The following is a 17,757-nucleotide window of genomic DNA, read 5'->3' on the forward strand; positions in this document are numbered from 1 at the left end:
TCGCGTATGATAGACAATAAACTAAAATATTAGGGAATAACTAGTTTTGCGTTGTGTGTCATAAAAATGCTGATATTTTTAATAATTTGTGTTGGATAGGATAAGAATAGGCAATTACGACGAAACAGCAACATACCCTACCTCCTTATATTTTAGTTGTGTTCGCAGTTTAATAGACCACCAACCCATGTTGCTCAGGGGTTGAGCGCTGCAGCTACCGCTAATAGTTCGAATGGGTTATTTGATTCAGAAATAAGGTGCTTATAGAATATGACCAAACGTACACCTCTAATTTAAGCGACTGGACGAAGTAATGATTTACGGAATTGTAAAACTGATTCCAGAAAATAACACGAAAGAATAATCGCATATCCGATGAGCTGGATCAGTAGAAAATGGAATTTCGCAGGACTTCGTTATGCTGTGCAGGTAAGCGTCTTAAAACTTGATTTTCGGACATTACACAGTTACTTTTCGTTCTTGTTTTCGGTAGAGAGAAACAATCGTTGTTGTCACTCCAATGAGATGACTAAAAATATAGACTAAGCGAAAGCGAGAGTCCAACTCACAGCTCTCAATCTCTAGTTGAGCATGTTATCAAAATAGGCAAGGATAGGTTGTTTACGTATTTCCACTGGCTACTAGTAAGGATCTGGGAAACGGAACAGCTACTGGAGCAGTGAAAGGAGGGGACATATGTCCAATATACCAAAAGACCGATAAGTTGTAGTATGGGAGCTACCGAGCAATCACAATAACTATTCTCAATGCCGCATATAACATGTTTTCTCAGCGCAGCTTCCACCGTCTAGCGCCACTAGCAAGTAGATATGTGGAAAGTTATCAAGCCGGTTTTGTGGACGGAAGTTCGACAACGGACCATATCATGTTTCGGCAGATCCTCCAAAATAGTTGCGAAAACCAAGTCCCCACGCATCACCTATTCATAGATTTCTAGGCCGCCTATGATACTATCGATTTTGAAGATCTATGGAAAATGATGGACTAACGGCTTTCCCGGGAAGTTGACAAGCACTGATTAAGGCCACTATGAACGGTGTACAGTGCTGTGGGAGTATATTGGGCGCGATATCAAGCCTGTTTGAAACGCGCAAGAGACATCGACAAGGTGGTGGTATTCTCTGGCTCCTAGTTCTGTTCAACATTGCGCTACATGGTGTGATGAAACGTGCGGGTTTTAACATGTGGGGCACGATCTTCAATAAATCCAGCCAATTTATATGTTTCGCTGACGATGCGGACATTGTCAGAAGGACGTTCCAGGTGGTTTCTGAGCAGTATACCAAGGCGAAACGTGAAGCAGAGTAGACTGGATTAGTGGTCATTACCTGTTAGCAGGTGAAACCGAACGCAATCGAGCTCGCATTGGTAATAGTGTGGTAATCGATGGGGACGAGTTTGAGATGTTGGACGCGTTTGTATACGTCGGGTTGTTGATGGTCTCGGATATAAATGCAGAAAAGAAATACGCAGGCATTTTCAGGCCGGACACCGTGCTTACTACGCCACAGACCCCAAGATCAGGTAAGTTTGACTGACGTACTAAAAGTATCATGTATAAAACGTTAATAAAATCGGTAGTCCTTTATGGAAGCGTGTACAATGCTCGACGGGGACTTGAAAGCACTGGCCGTTTTCGAACGTCATGTGCTTAGTACCATCTTTGGCGGGATATGTGAGAACAGAGAGAACCACGAGCTGGCCTAGTTCTTCGCGAACTCAATATCCAGAAAGTTGTTAAAACTGGAAAGATACTATGGGCGGGACATGCTGTGAGAATGCCGGCCAACAACCCCACAGAGGTACACAGCGTACTAAATAGTTAGACTAAGTAGAGCAAAGCCTAGAAAATGTGGGACACTCGAGAAACTGGAGACGAATAGCCCACACCGAATATGTTGGCGGAACATTGTTATGCAGGTGTAATCTTAAGGGATATCGTACCAGGATAAGTAAGTATAACAGCGATATCGTAGGAATCATCAGACCGCAGAGCAGAGGAAGAAGTGATTATCAACATTTGCAGTTTGATATAATGAAGGAAGTACAATGTGGCAGGCTGCGGTGGGCTGGGCACGTGGCAAGAATACCCGACGAAAAAATGAAATGAAATAGAAAACGTTCACACTGCAACTTCACGTTCAATATGCATTATCTCATTAAACTTTAGATGGTTACTACGTATAATAATCTAAAAAGAAGACTCTGTCACTATACTCCGAAAAGGACAACTATAAATATTTAAAAAAAAGTAAAGCAGAGTACAAAAAATTTGGAGCAAGTTAAAGGAATTTTTTTTAAACGTAATAAAACACAAGCGACGATTAATCAAAAGAAGGAAACCAGATGTTAGGTATCTTTTTTCATTTCGTTTAAATTGATTATATTTGCAACACACCTAACTATCATAAGACCTATGTTTTTATGAACGAATAAGTCTCGTCTGGTCTAAAGCCAAGGCTAAAGCGAAGAAGAGAAAAAACAGCATTAGTATGGTACGAAGAATACCGGTGAAGTTTGTAACATTCGGGAAAACCGGAAAATATCAATTGTTCTTTTACCGGCGAAATTCACTCCCGAATTTATTTTAATATTTTTTTCTGTTCGTATGTCGAAAAATACTCGTGAAAATAAATAACTACCTTGTACTCTTCGCCCGATTTTTGGGAGATAATGAAGAAATCCCCTTAGACGAAAACATTGATAAGCGGTTTGTTGCCGTTGCGATTGTTTAATCTTTAGTTCACTACTTGAAGTGGTAATCGACTGACCTTTATCGCAGCCGACACACCGGATTTTAGTAAGTAGACCAAGATTTGGATTTCAGGTACTGCGCCGTAAATATTTTCTCTTACTTTTCCAATACTTACAGGTACCATGGAGTTGCAAAACATTCTGCGGGCCCATGAATCCAACCGTCTGGACGAGTTTATAAGCGCCAAGGGAATGGTGACAATCGAAGGCTGCTGGGATGATCTTATTCAATGCACATACGAGCGAAAGCAAAATCTTGTGAAGACGCTAATCGAAAAGGGCATCGATTGCGATCTGCGCAATGATAAAAATTTAACTCCAACAGAGCATGCGCTAGCTTTGGGTGATCGTAAATTGGTTCGACTTATGCTCGACGCCGAAGCCAATCGTTTTCCGCAGATTCAACGGATGGTGTACAGACTGATAAGACGTGGCAGCGCTGAACTGTTGACAATATTTTTCGAACTGAAACAAACGAAGGAAATTGATAAATTTACTTCAATTTCCTATGCAATGGAAGAATTACACGTGAAAAGGGTTCCGCTTAAACCGGAAATGGAAGTCTATTGTTTGAAAAATCAACTACTGGTATGCTACAGCAGCACGGATAGGGCGGTGCCTAATGAAGATCAACGAATTATCAGCATTCGGGAGCGGTTGGGAATAATATTAAGAGAAATTACATTTCTTACCGGCAATCTTGAAAACGACCTCGTCGATGTCGAGAGTCTACTTGCGCTAGATATCATTTCCGATAACCTGTACATAATTGATGTACTGTGGCCCAAGGAAGGACTGCGTCGGCTCGGGCCACGTTGGATGTGGGACAAACTGCATACAAGAGAGATAGTTTACTGTATCTACGTATTCAATAAAGTGCAAAACAAAATACGTAAATGCTTATTCGAGTATTGCGTGCTTCTTGTTGATAATCAATTCATACTAGCAATACTGAAAATGCTTTCAGTTGAGCTCACTGCTTTAAAGACAACCAAGGAACGGCACCGGATCGAAGGTCTCACTTTGGAAGAGGATCTTCTTCAATTTATTAGACGCAATGATATTTACGCTGCTTGGAAACGTAAATATCCCGAGAAAATAACTCCCACAATAGTTAAACAGAAAAGGAAGGGGAAAAACTGCGCACCCAAACTAACCGTGAAACAGTTCAACTATCTACAATTCCTTCTTTCGAATGTGTACTCGATTGGGCAAATCCAGGAACAATGGACCAAGCTACATCCAACTGTAAGACTTAGTAAAAAGGCGATTCTTTGGGCTATTGAAACCGTTCGATATGGACAACGAACCAGAACGAAGCCTTTTAGTGAATTCATGCCGCCAAAATCACGTCGTGTGATAAAACTGTTAGTACGACGTTATCAGGTTTTGAAAACTAATTTTTCTTTGGAGAAAATGATCCTTACCGTAGACGTAATGAAAGATCTTCATTTGACGGAGGAATACGTGAATCGGGTGGGTTTTGCAGCTTTTAGAGGAGCATTGCAGTTAATTGGAGAGTACAGCAAAGGCACTGCTGAAACTCCTAATCTAGAAGGAAGGCTTCATAGCCAGCTTACTGGGCTGAACTCGCGTATGATAAATAAGATGTATGAGCAGCAAAGAAATATTTATTCTCATGGTCTATCGTTAGCTGAAATAAATTTCCGAAAACGTTGCGACCGCGGTGAACTAAGCAATGTGCGTTTAGCATATTGTAGAGCTGTTCAAAAAGATTTACGCAAAAGTGGCGACCAATTCCGATCGGTTTATGAGTGGGTTTTCACGAAGGCTCTGCGAGCATGTTGCAGTCGTGTTATGTGTTTCAAGTCAGTTCAACAGTGCCACGCGTATTATGGACTGGCGTGTGAACTGTTACCCGCGACAATCAAAGGTGTTAATGGTTGTTTCCCGTTTACCGAAATACACATTCTTTTAGAACGTCTAAGATATTATGAACATCTGACAGAAGTTCGATTCCTGCTTCGTGCAATAGAACAACATATAAAGAATGCGCAAGAGGAAGATCACAAACATAGGACACGAATTTTGCAATACCAGAATAGGATGGTTTCTACTATTAAAAGCTTTGCAGTTTCGAAAAATCTTGAAACTATGAGACGAATATTTATTCACTATGATACAAATCACTCTTGGAATTACTATTCAACCGAGGCTGTTAAGCAACTGAGAGAAGCAAATAAAAAAGTAGTGCAAGTTATCCAACTGAAGATTTCACTTGAAGTCAATGAAATTCTGTTCGAGTTGAACAGTTGTTTAGCTCGCAAGGAAGACCGGCGAAATGATTTGAATAAATTCAAAATTTATCAGTTTGTTCCGTACGAAGATGAGTTATATACAGAAAAACTTCTGGCTGGTTTGAATATACATTTGGAAATGAAAAAGTTTTACCGTATCCATTCTGAATTAAACCGTCGGGTATACAATCCAGCGTCCAGTAGAAATGAAGCCGGCCTGTTCGATGTGAAGAAGAAACTTAAAATACTTAAAAAAGTGCTCAATGAACAATCTATATCATTTGAAACAAGCGCAGTCGACCGTCTTCAAAAAACTGAAACTCGTAAATTTCAACTATTGTTCGAAGAAAGGATTCAAGCTCTTTATGACTTGGTTAACACAAAACCACTGCCAGACGAAAAGCTGGAAGCTACTCGTTGTTTAGCCATCAAAATGGGTTTACTAGAGATTTGTGGAATCTTATCTCATACTAAAGCATTTCAGTTACAGTTAGAATATTTAAACAGTCCCGCCCCAATGCCGGTTGGAAAATTGTTTCGAAACATATTGGCACATGATGTTGCCGTCGGTGGATCGTCAGTTATATGTCCGGTAGAAACGACCAACGTTACAGTACAAGTGCTGTTTGAATTGCGATATGAAATTCTAAACACCGATAGAAAATATGCAGCCTTACCAATCTTTGGACCGTGTGCACAAAAATACGAACGTCGGAAGCGATATCTAAGGGAACAAAAACTTCCAGCTGTAAAAGATGTGAAAAACTTTCTAAAGCAATGTGATCCTCAATTTGACATTTATGGATTTTTTAGACTTTCTTGGCCTGGAAGTCAATACGCATTGCATAGCGTATTAGACGTTCTAATCTATAATTATCCAGACGAAGCAATCGCATTCGTTGAGGAGCACTTGCATGCCAAACCACATATTTGTACATCGAACGAACTGTTTATTTTTTATCACTTGTGGAAACGTTTAAAGTACAGTGAGTTATTAGGATGTTATCCTGAACGCTTAGTACAACTTTTTTCCTTGCTTGGATATACATGCGCTTTTGAATATGAATCCATTGCTCTCAAAGATTCGCTATCAAACCGTATGCCTCAGAAAGGTTTCAAGGATGATGGATATGATCCGATTGACCAGATTGAAAAAATGCTCCACTTTTGCATGCTAACGGGAAAATTCGACAAGTTTACAACATTTTTCAATTGCTATGGAAAGTGTTTTGATTTTCTTTCTAAAAGCAATTTTTCACATCCACATTTTATAAAACAATTACATAAAATTCTTCCATGGGAGTCTGTTGATGACTCCGGCAGAAATTTGTTACATATGCTTTGTTCTGCAAATAACGTCGATGCAATTCGCGATGCCTTGAAAAATAAAGACGCTAAAAGGCTTACGAACAAAAAATGTCTAGATGGACTGAATCCTCTGCAACTGGCAGCAATGCAGGGTTTCTTTGATGTGGTTGAAATATTTTTAACCCACAATAAGTCTACTTCAGAAGACCAGATTACTCTCAACATGGTGATATCATGTCATCGCAATGACCTTCTGTACCATTTTACGCCTCAATTTAAAAATGGTTCGTCACTTACAAAAGTCAAATATATCATTGGCAGCAGTGGAAACATAGATGCATTACGTTATCTTATGAAAATAATTTCGCCAAAAGCATTTCAAAGCATGATACAAAGCACTGCTGACGAATCACTTTTGTCCTTTCTAATAACCTTTAGTACCAAAACGTGCGTGGTCAGCGAATTTCTTGCCATACCGGCAATTTCGCAAACCATCATCAAATCGACCGGAACAAATCCACTTTGTTTAGTTATTGGAAGAGGAAGATTCAAGAACGTCGGTTTATTATTGAAACATGGAGCTGTAGTAACTTTTGAGGTCATAAGAGCGTCAGTACTGTCCAACAGCTATCGGCAAACCAAAAAACTCTACAAAGAAACTAAAATGACATTAAGTAATAGTGAACTGATATCTTTAATTACCATGATTATAACAGAAAACATCGATGAGAAAATATTAAAGTTTTTCGTTAAAATGCTAACAACACAAGAGGTGCCTTACCAGTGGTTAGAAATCGCTATTCAGCGTCACGTTTATAAGTACATTATATTTCTATGCGAAACTTTCCCCTCCATGCTTCAGAATTATCAGCAGAATGCGCAAGCCCAGCCATTAGTTGTGGCACTCCGCATGACGGAACGATGGGACTCCTTTGCCAAAGATAAATCAATTATCAAGTACCTTATGGAACGTACTTCGGATCTTACTGTGATTCTACTGGAGGCTGTCCGGATTTGCGATTTAGATATAATTCGTTATCTGCTGGAGAGCAAAAGTGCTCCGTTAGAGAGCATACGCGAGGGATTCACAGCTTTAGCTCATGTCGCTTATTTGTACACAACTCAAAGGCAAAAGTACAGTGACGATGTCTTAAAAATGCTTCTTGAGCGTGGCGCTGATGTTCAATTTTTGTTGGACCATAAACCAGAATATCTCGGGAACCTGCATCTGATGGAAATGATACTTGAGTATACAGCTTTTGACCCATGTAAGGCACATCCAAAAGTGTCTTTTCTTCATAATGCTTGTGCTACTGGAAGCTTACGATTGGTTAAACTTCTTGTTGAACGATATAAGGTCAACATCAAGCAGACGCATTACACACTGATATCACCCCATATTATGGATGCACTCCCACTAATGGTGTGCGCATTAAATGATTCATTTGAAGTCATGCGATATTTAATGCCTAGAATTAAAGATCCCGGACATATCGAAACGAGTATAGTTCGCGCGATAGCAGCAGGAAAGGTAGAGGCGATCAAACTACTGTTACAGCATTGTCCTTTGTACAAAACAGTACAACCTCTTAATGTCATAACTGTGATGGCTTACGATTTGAAGCAATTGCATGTTTTTATCTATTTGCACTCCATCTTACTACGAACTATTGAGACGCGTTAGTCAAAGATCAAGAAAAGACTATGAACGAATGATAAAAAAATAACGAAAAAATATTGGGGTTTAGGGTATTTTGTACTATAATATTGTAATATATTTACAAAAAGTGCGCCAGTGACACAGTATTAATCCGAAATCATTTTTTTCTGAATACTACTTAATAGCTTACTTGCTCAATAGACTTAATAGCTCAATAGATCCCTACATAAAAACGCACATGCATTAGTAAATTTTCCCGGGTTCCGGGATCGGGTTGAGCCTTATTGCCCTTATGGGCCCTATTTTGTAAGTCACGACGAGTGTTACTTTGCTAGTGACTCAAGTGTCAACAAAAGACGCCTGAGCTTACTTTGTTTTGGTTATGCACCGAGCCGCTATGCTGCCCGTTCTCCCTCACTCGATCGCGACTGACTCGAGTCGAGTTATTCGATGTGACTTACAGAATACGACCCTATGTCCTTCTTCCGTTTGTGGAACCATACATTCGTTCCGAGCAGATTTTCGTTGTATGTAATCAATGTATTTTGATAGATTGTCTGAGCAGGGCCCCGCTTCGGAGTCCGGTGATGGTGCTTCCCTCTTGACTTTAGCGTTCGGAACAACACATTTTCTTCTCTTCAGCAGCCCGCTTCGGATCAGAAACTGTCGTGAGACGCTCACTATGTTGATGATACGCTGTTTCAAGCCTGGTAGAACTATTCCTTCAATCAACACTCAGTCTTCACATTCTGTTAGCCTACGTAGTGTCGGCTCCTTCTCTAATTATCTCGTCGGAGAACACTTACTAGTTGGCAGATCTTACGAGATGGAGACGAACTGGGCGGGTAAGACTCTAAACGTGTGGGTTGTGGGCCGGTCAGGGCCAGATTGATCTTGCACCAACACACTCGGCCCCGTAGATGGGTAACTACTTACCTGAAACTGATCGGCACGAAGGTAATTTAATACTTATTGTAAGAACAAAAAGTAAAGTGTCCAAATGTATTTAACAGTAATAGAGAAATCCCTGCGTAAGGCAGGTCAGGTGAAGACCCTATCGCAGCGCCCTTGTCGATGGATAAATATGTCACGGGCAACTGCCACCTAAGTGCTGGATTCTGGCAAGTGCTGGATGCTGTGGAGCGCTGTTCTAAGTGCATGAGCTTCGGCCATCAGACAGAAAACTGCAAAGCCTTCGCTCAGTCTAAGTTGTGATAAGCAGAGTGAGGGAAATAAGCATGCCACTGTCACGCGGCCAATGTGTTTAGTCTTTAAGAGGGCTGTGTTGCCTTGAATCCTCACTATGAATGTTGGACTTTTCGTATAAAGTGAATCTAAAAACATTTCATCTGTAGGATTTGCAGAATGTTCCCTTGAAGAAACCCGGATATGCTTCCACCCTGCAAGGATCTCTGCCAGCTAGTTGGCATTGCACGTCACTCAAATCACTAAAAAGAGCCGCTCTCCGAAAGTTTTCCAGACACCGTACCCTCTCATTACATCATCACTACGTTAGAATAAACCACGACTTCAAGCGGGTCACTCGTGTTTGTATTCAGCAATATCAACGTAGGATTCAGAGGAAACTCAGCGCGTACCCCAAAGCTTTCTGGAAGGTTGTGAACGAATAACGCAAGAAATGCGGGCTGCTCTCCTTCAGGACCGGCGCAAGCCAATTTGTCGCTCCACGCAAATTCTCAAAATGGGGCTCCCAGAACAAACGAAAAACAGCCGGCGTTGCTGTGTGCAAATATGTTACCTACATACTCGAAAACGCAGTTTCGTAGCGTCTTTCTGCATAACCACTCAGGAGGCAAACAACTCGTGGGCAGCCAGCTGCCCGTGAAGGCTAGCGGCACACTGGGTTACAGATGTTGCATTTCTTTTTGTTTTCTTCTTCTTACGCTCTCGATTTTACACGCGGGTGGAAGTGTGAGTCCTCGCAAATGATCGCTATCAGTTGCTCAGGCTGCAATGACGTGCGAGAGCGACGACCGTGGCTGTTAGCTAAATACACACTCGCAAAAGTGTATGAATAAACAAAAGCGGGAGTCCGAAAGGAACGCTTATGTCGGCGTGTTCATTAGAACGAGCACGCGTGTGTGAGAAAATTAACCCACACAAGTGCGGGCTTCGCAACACTGGTCACAGTCAACCGCCATTTCTTTTGAAAAAGTGTCGGTTTCTTAAAACCCATTATTAGAATGGTAAACCTTCAAGAACGAAAAAGTTCGGTTCATATTTTCTGTTACTTCAGAAACCTAGTCCTCATACCTTGCTACTTCATCGAAGATGAATCTGTTGATTGCGGATTCTGAAGAGATTCTAAAATCTCTCTCAAAAAGTTTCTAAATAATTTATTATCATAAATGCCACTTTCCCACCACGTTTATCTGAGTGTTTTGATTGTTGTGTTTTGTTGCGAATAGATTTTCATCAGGAGGAGGTGGAGCGCAAACGGAAGAATGGCGTAGGCGTATGAACCACGCACTGCAGGCACTACTTGGAAAGATTCTCAAAGTACACTTGTCGAAAGTTGGGAGAGTACGATGGGTCGGTTGGTCACCTCGCAAGAATACCGGATGACCGTGCAGTGAATCTGTTCTCTTGAGACCTCTATCGGCCTTAAGGGCCCCATACACGTATGCACATGTTGGGATGGAAACGAATAAAATCTTGGCGGGTCAATCAGGTCGTGCGACAAGCCCAATATCTTATTTTGCTAGTTTGGTTCGTGGCGCTCATACACAGACGAAAGTGTTGACTAAACATGAATACACCAACATTTTCAGGCAACATGTTCGTACGTGTATGAGGGGCTTTAGGGATAGAGAGACCCAACTTACTAGATAGCTCGACCAAGTTGAAGCCGATTTGTTTGTGTCGGGATGCTCAACAAATTGGCGGTGAATAACCCAGGACCCAATACAGCGAAGAGTAACTCTAGATACACCACTTGTCATCCCGGCTTTATGCTGCTAAAGGAGAAGGAAGAAAGTGTTATACTACCCACTTATTTATTTAATGCTACAGTTTTTTTTAATGTAGGCAAAATGGCGCCCCCTCGAAGTGGCGCTCCAAACAGCTGCTTGTTTTGCTTAAGGGAAGCGCCGGCCCTGCCCTCCTCTATGATCTATCACAATGAAGCTGCCTCAAATTTCACTGACACATGCAGCTTACTTGCTAGCGTGTTTAGTCATGAAAGTCTAACCAGCGACGAAGTCGACTGCGCCGCAAGCAACGTCCTGTCGTACGGTCAAGCTTTGAGTGATCTGAGTATAAACACCGGAGATGATCTCCATTGCCCTTTGCGCAACTGAACTTCCTTTTCTTCCTTCAATCCCGGGCTAGATGGAATTTCTTCCGCTTATCTGAAAAAGCACATCTCGTTTAGTTAGGCCACTACAGCTCGTATTCCAGAAGTCCATCTCCAGTGGTATTTTCCGTTTTGCTACTGCTAATTTGTTGTACCTTACTACGCACGTCGTCGACAACATGTCTGCAATGACGCAAACCGACGTCATACATACCGCCCTGTCAGTCGCCTTTGATAAGCTCAGTCACGTAATCGCAATCGCTAAACTCGAAAAGTTTGAGATAAGCGGAACTTTCCTGCGATGGTTCCGTTCTTATCTAACAGATCGTCAGCTGATGGTTGCCATCGCTGACGATCTGTTAGATAAGCACATTCTGTGCCACCTCAGGTATTCCGTAGGGCAGTCATCCCGGACCGCTCATATTCCTGCTCTATTTCAACGACGTGAACCCCTTATCCACTCATTTGAAGACTGTCTCGCTCCAATACCAGTTGGATGTTTTCGCTAATTGGTGTACCTTAAATAGAATGGTTGTAAATTCCTCAAAGTGCTCTGTAATATCTTTCTCACGTAAAAACGATGCTTTTATTTTCAACTACACGCTGCTATCGAGCACTATCGAGCGGGTCGATCATATCAAAGACCTAGGTGTAATCTTCGATACAAAGCTAACACTCAGACAGCATGTATCCTATATCGTCAACAAATCCTCTAGGACCCTGGAATTCATTTTTAGGATCGCCAAGAGCTTCACAGAGCTACTGCTTAAAAGCATTAAACTGCTCCCTGGTCAGGTCGACTCTGGGGTACTGTTCTACGGTTTGAAACTCGAAATATCACAATAGTTCTGAATCCATCCAGCGCCGCTTTCCGTGTTTTGCTCTTCGTTGGTTGCCCTGGCGAAATCCGTATCACTCACCCAGCTACGAAAACCGATGTCCCTGCTCCACCTGGATACTCTCTCCAGACGGAGGGATACCTCTAAAGCCCTGCTAGTCGCCGATACTCTGCGAGTAAAAATAGACTGCCCTCAAATTTTTGAGCGAATCGACCTTAATGTGCAGCCTAGATCCCTTCGAAATACTGCTATACTGAGGATGTCACACCACCGTACGAACTAGAGCAAATACGGGGCCCTCAGCGGTATCCAGAGGACGTTTGACAAAGTAGCATCCATATTCGAATTCGATCAAACGCGCCAAATCCTACGTGAGCGATTTAACTGCTTCTTCAGCCGGTCCAATTAATTTGTTTGCCCGTTTTTATTTACATTTACGTGAATTTATTACTATTTATACACTTGACCATTAGTTTTAAGAAGTTATACTATCATTGAAACCATGTAAGTCTGTTGATGTAAAAAATGTATAAGAAATAATAAGCAAAATGATGGACATTAAGGCATTTTTTAGTCAAACAAATTAACTTTCATTTAAAAAATACAAATGTTACAATATCGAAGAAAAGGTGGGTTTTTATAAGCTTTACAACAACAAAAAGAAAAAAAGCGAATAGCTTGAGTCGTTCTTGAGATGGTAACGTTATCGACTTTGAAAACCCTGTGAATTGCTCTCAACACGTGATACAAATAGTTGATACAAATAATTGTAACTTTGTCAATCTTTAGGAATTACCCGAACGGCCTGATATATTCTTAAACTGTTATTCTTTTAAAATAATCGATAAAAACATTTGATTTTTTAAAGTCTCAAAACATCTATGTCCCCTTAAAATATGGTTCCTCCATGCTTTTTCAAGTAGAACTACGTCTTATCTTGGATATCACTGCTGGGAAGACAACTGTACAAGCTGCACATTTGACTTTACTCAGGAGCAGGACAAGATAGAGGTTGACCATAGCATAGGTTGATTTCATAGCAAGCTTGTACCCACGTTTAAGTCTGCCTAAATCTAATACCAAAGTAAAAGTCCACTCCTAAGCCCAAATCCAAGTCCTGTAGTCCAAATCCAAACTCAGGGCCAAGTTCAGATTCAAGTTCCATCGCGTCGCAGTGCTGCGTCAACCATGCGATTCTAACTTATTCTATTCAGTAAAACTAATAAATATTAAAATGAAAAATCTGACTCAGTTAAAAAACAAGACGTGACATTTTTCGTAAATAAATTATTTAGCGAAATATACCCAGAAAATATTAACTTTTGAATGAAACTAAATTAACAGCACTACCAATGTGTACTGTGTATCCGTATCAGGTTTCGGAAGGGCAGCTCATCACGCGTGCTGTGCACTTCAGGATTTATAGATCGGCGTTTGAGAGATTAGTGACAGTACCGAACGTTACGTGTAGTTGTTTACTTCCAGTTTCAGTGCTACAAGCGCTACAAGCTACTACAACCAGAGTTAAGAAAGTCAGTTCAGTTCAGTTGAAAATTGCAGGTCCTAAGTTTTATTTTGATTTTACGCTAATAACTCAAGCTTAGATTATCTCTTGAAAATGTCAATCTGTTAGTTGGCACAAGTCGCTGCAGTAACTTCGACCTTTAAAGAAAATTAGAAACTGCGAATTTAAGTTTCAGAAATCTTGTCCTTGAAATGTGTATAGCTAGCTACCTATACGCACCGGCAAAAAAACTCAGTATCAAAATAGAAACTGAAATATAATAAAAGTAAAGTGAATCTCATTTATTTACTAGTTCAGTTCACAGCATCGAGTTACACATCAAAAAGTAAAGTTCATCTTGTCCGACCGCAGAACAGAAATTGATTGCATCAGCACGAAGAGGTAGGTAAACACATTTAAGCACGCAAGTACACATAATAAGTGCAGCTGGTTGGCAGCTTTAATCGTCAGAACTTGCGATTACGAAATAAAATATTTCGGCAAGCTCATAGAATAATCGAGTATTCGGTAACGGTGGTGGTGGTGGTGGTGGGTGAATCATCTAGCATTTGTTTGGTTTCTTTAGATTTTTTTTATTATGTAGAGTGTTCTTTTCTTGTGATTGTGATTTCACCTTCTATTCACGTATGGTTTATGGTTTTTGACATTTTTTTTTGTTTTGATTATCCCTTTAAGTTTAACAGCATGGGTCATTCGCGACTTCTGCGGGGTTAGGATTCGAACTTGGGTCTTCGGTGTGAGTGGATTTTTAACATTAAAAGCAACGTAAACATAACAGATTACTTTACTCATAACTAATCTGTGAGATATTACTAATCAGCTATTATTTTTAAACCAATTTAATTGCTGCAAATCTCAAGCAATTAAAAACTTTGGTTGCGGTTCATATACTATTAGATTGTTTTATTGATTTTCACCGGACACATTTAGCATCCAACTTGTAACAAGAATAAAATTGTATTTAGATTTCATTACTCAAATTTGATTCATTCCACCACCAGCTTAATTAGCTTATCCTATTTAATTTTGTTTTCTCTTGGTCTCTCGCTGCATAGGAAACGTATACAACAGCAAACATGTTCGCGAGCAGCAAGACAACAGCGTCACAGCAGCAATGGGCTCGTACGTTTGCCAGCATCAAAAGCGCCCATGACAGTGCATATCGGACTATCGAGCGAGCCATCAAATTTGAAGAACATGAACGTCCGGACCTGGCACTTGCCAGCTATAAGGAGGGCATACAAACAATCGACGAAGCCCTGGCGATTCCCGTGGAAATTTCGGACGATTTCCAAAAGGATGAAACTTGGCAGTCAGCCGTGCGAATGATTCATAAAATGAAATGTACCCGTGGTGAAGTGCTGCAGCGGATAGGTCAGATCGCAAGCAAGATGGATCAGCAGGATGCTGTTAGTGACAAAAATGGTTCAGAATCAATCTCGACTGAAGGTCAAGTACTGAGGCCACGGACATACACCGAATTGGCGCAAGCATTGCGTGAGATGCAGAATTGTGGGGATGAAGACAGTGAAAATAGTAGCTTGGAATTGTTGTTTTCGTGTGATGGAGTGAAGATGTACTACATCGAACCGGATGGAGTAGTTTCGAGGGCATTGGACGATTCAACTCTACGTATCGTTAGAATCGAGAAAGATGACGTTAGGAGGCTGGAAAGCACCGTTTTCGTACAAGTGATACCGACTGTCGCTTCGGCAAGAATTCATAATGCTGAAGAACCCTTGCTGGAACGTGCGATTGAAGCACGAGAGGGGTTTGTCGTCCTTTCCGAGATCGAAGAGCAACGTGGGGTTGATCCGTCGTTTATCTACCCGTTGATCCCCGGAGTGTCGCCATGCTACCGAACGGAATATGGAGCTTTTATTATTCCCGATTTGAACAGCGAAAATGGTCGAACAATTGGGCTCATCATTCCTGCCGACGCAGATGATGTAGTGTTGGAGATATTTGTGGCTTTTCTACATGGTATTGTAACTCAACGTGAAGGTTTTAGAACGCAGGGACCAGACTTTCAGTTTGGTGAATCACGTCCCAGACGTAGTACTAGCGCCAATGTATCGGCCAATATTATTAAAGGCGCTTTCTACGTATCAAAAGGCCTAATAAAGGGAGCGGAAAAAACCGGCGAATACATTGCCTACGGTACACCCTACCTTATAGCGAAAATTCGCAAAACTCCTGACGAAGCGCCCGCTCAGGTTCCTAGTAATGTAAAAACTGGAATAGAGATTGCCAAAACCGTGAGCGGAACAGCGGCAAGCGTAACAAGTTATGTTGCCGGTAAGGTGGGATCAGCTACGATGGCATTAGGACGCTTCCTTGCTCCCCATATTCAAAAGCACGGCTCAAACTTGTTATCCTATAGCACTGGCATGACTGAAGAGGACGCTTCGGAAAAAGTTCACGGAGCTCTTACCATCTGTGCTGGGGCCGTCGAAGGTTTCGGAACAGTTTACAATGGGTTAGAAAAATCCGCTTCTATTTTGGGGACAAGTCTAAGCAACAGCACTGTTCAAATTGTGCAGCACAAATACGGCCCGGAGGCCGGTCAAGTGGTCGGAAGTTCGCTGGACACGGTTGGCAATGTCATAAACGTAAGCCAGAATGTGAGCAATATGACACCGAAAGGAATTGCTAAACGAACGGCTAAGAATGCCGGCAAAGCGCTGGTCGCTGGGTACAGACCACCGATACCGGAAGTGGATTTCAACGCAGGAGAAGGTTCTTCCAGAGCTACTAATGGCGCTATGGTTGATACACAACAGCGAGTAGTGCCGGCCGCCGTTCTTTACCCAGATCTGTCCGCATTAGCCGAAGAAGTACGCAAATAGATTTGGAATCTCTATAAGCGTAACCTTAAAGTTGTAAACCATAACACAAAGGTGATACCTGTCTGCATACACTTGAACACAATATTTATATTTTAAGCATAAGGAGCTCTCAGATTTTAAATATAATGTTGTACCTTGGTATTTTAGAAGGTTTTATATGGTTTTGATAGCATTATAATATGATCAGAAAAAAATGCAGTTATAACGGTAGTATTGATAATGAATCTAGAAGAAAAAATTGAGAGACTTTTAAACAACGACAGAATTGGGCAGTGTGCGTTATAATTGATCTATTGGATGAACCAGCTTGTTTAGAACTATTTAGGAAACCCATTAGGTTTCTCATGTTGTTACTGCAAACAGAAAATACTCCTCGAAAGGCAGAATATTTACGAACCACAGATAATCTCTTGATCTGACCATTGGAAACTCGAATCTGACTATAAAGATATTATAATAAAACTATTTACTACCTACACTTAAAACTACTTTTATTCGACCGACATAGACGGTTGGGCACCCGAACAACATTCTCGACGTCATCTAGATCTTTGTGCACACCCTTTTATTATATATTGCGCTCTTCACACTCAATTGGACTGCACAGTTATTAAGTGCAACCTTCAAAACTGTGATGAAAAGTGTGCTACTGATAATATCGCTAGTAATATTATATCGATAATACCATCAAACTTTATCGTCATGGAAGAATATCAAAAATTGGAGGGTTTAAAGTGAAATCTTCTTCTTGATTTGTTATTATTTTAACATTTTTGTTCTATTTCTTACGTATTTTTGCTTATATTGCCATATTATCGTTATTAATTATTAACGATAACGAAACTTTATCAATAATCGTTATAGATTTTGACCGACATTTCCCATCATTACAACTCTCCCATCTGAGCTGACATTTGATTTAGCAGTGGCGCCAGTACCAGTTGTAGGGAAAGCAAATAGTATTTAATTTTTCATTTATTTCATATATGCTGCATATTTATTCAAGTTATGAATTATGCGTGGAATTATGTATTTAGAAACTATTTTTATATTATTCTTTGCGTCGATAACAACTCTACGTAAGCATTAGAATTTAAATAGAAATCAACCAAGATTCATGGTTTTTTCCCACGAAATTTTGGCAACTTTTCTCACCTACAAAATGTGTGACTGGACAAGTGTGTTCAAAATCCAACTTTCAATGCAAAGAGCCATAAATACCTAAAT

At 40.8% G+C, this 17,757-nt stretch overlaps 2 protein-coding genes across 2 annotated transcripts; both read left to right on the forward strand.

Moving 5' to 3' along the window:
- Positions 1-2,725: 2,725 nt before the first annotated feature.
- LOC128741840 (uncharacterized) lies at positions 2,726-8,084 on the forward strand. Its single transcript, XM_053837931.1, has 2 exons — positions 2,726-2,821; positions 2,894-8,084. Exon 2 carries the CDS (start codon positions 2,899-2,901, stop codon positions 8,023-8,025), a length of 5,127 nt encoding a protein of 1,708 aa, XP_053693906.1. The 5' UTR covers positions 2,726-2,821; positions 2,894-2,898; the 3' UTR covers positions 8,026-8,084.
- A 5,615-nt stretch (positions 8,085-13,699) lies between these two features.
- LOC128742303 (protein spartin) lies at positions 13,700-16,994 on the forward strand. Its single transcript, XM_053838631.1, has 2 exons — positions 13,700-14,062; positions 14,737-16,994. The coding sequence occupies exon 2, from the start codon at positions 14,758-14,760 to the stop codon at positions 16,528-16,530; it is 1,773 nt and encodes a 590-aa protein (XP_053694606.1). The 5' UTR covers positions 13,700-14,062; positions 14,737-14,757; the 3' UTR covers positions 16,531-16,994.
- The last annotated feature ends 763 nt before the right edge of the window (positions 16,995-17,757 follow it).

This window comes from Sabethes cyaneus, chromosome 3, assembly GCF_943734655.1.
Source record: "Sabethes cyaneus chromosome 3, idSabCyanKW18_F2, whole genome shotgun sequence".
Classification (NCBI taxonomy): Eukaryota; Metazoa; Arthropoda; class Insecta; order Diptera; family Culicidae; genus Sabethes; species Sabethes cyaneus.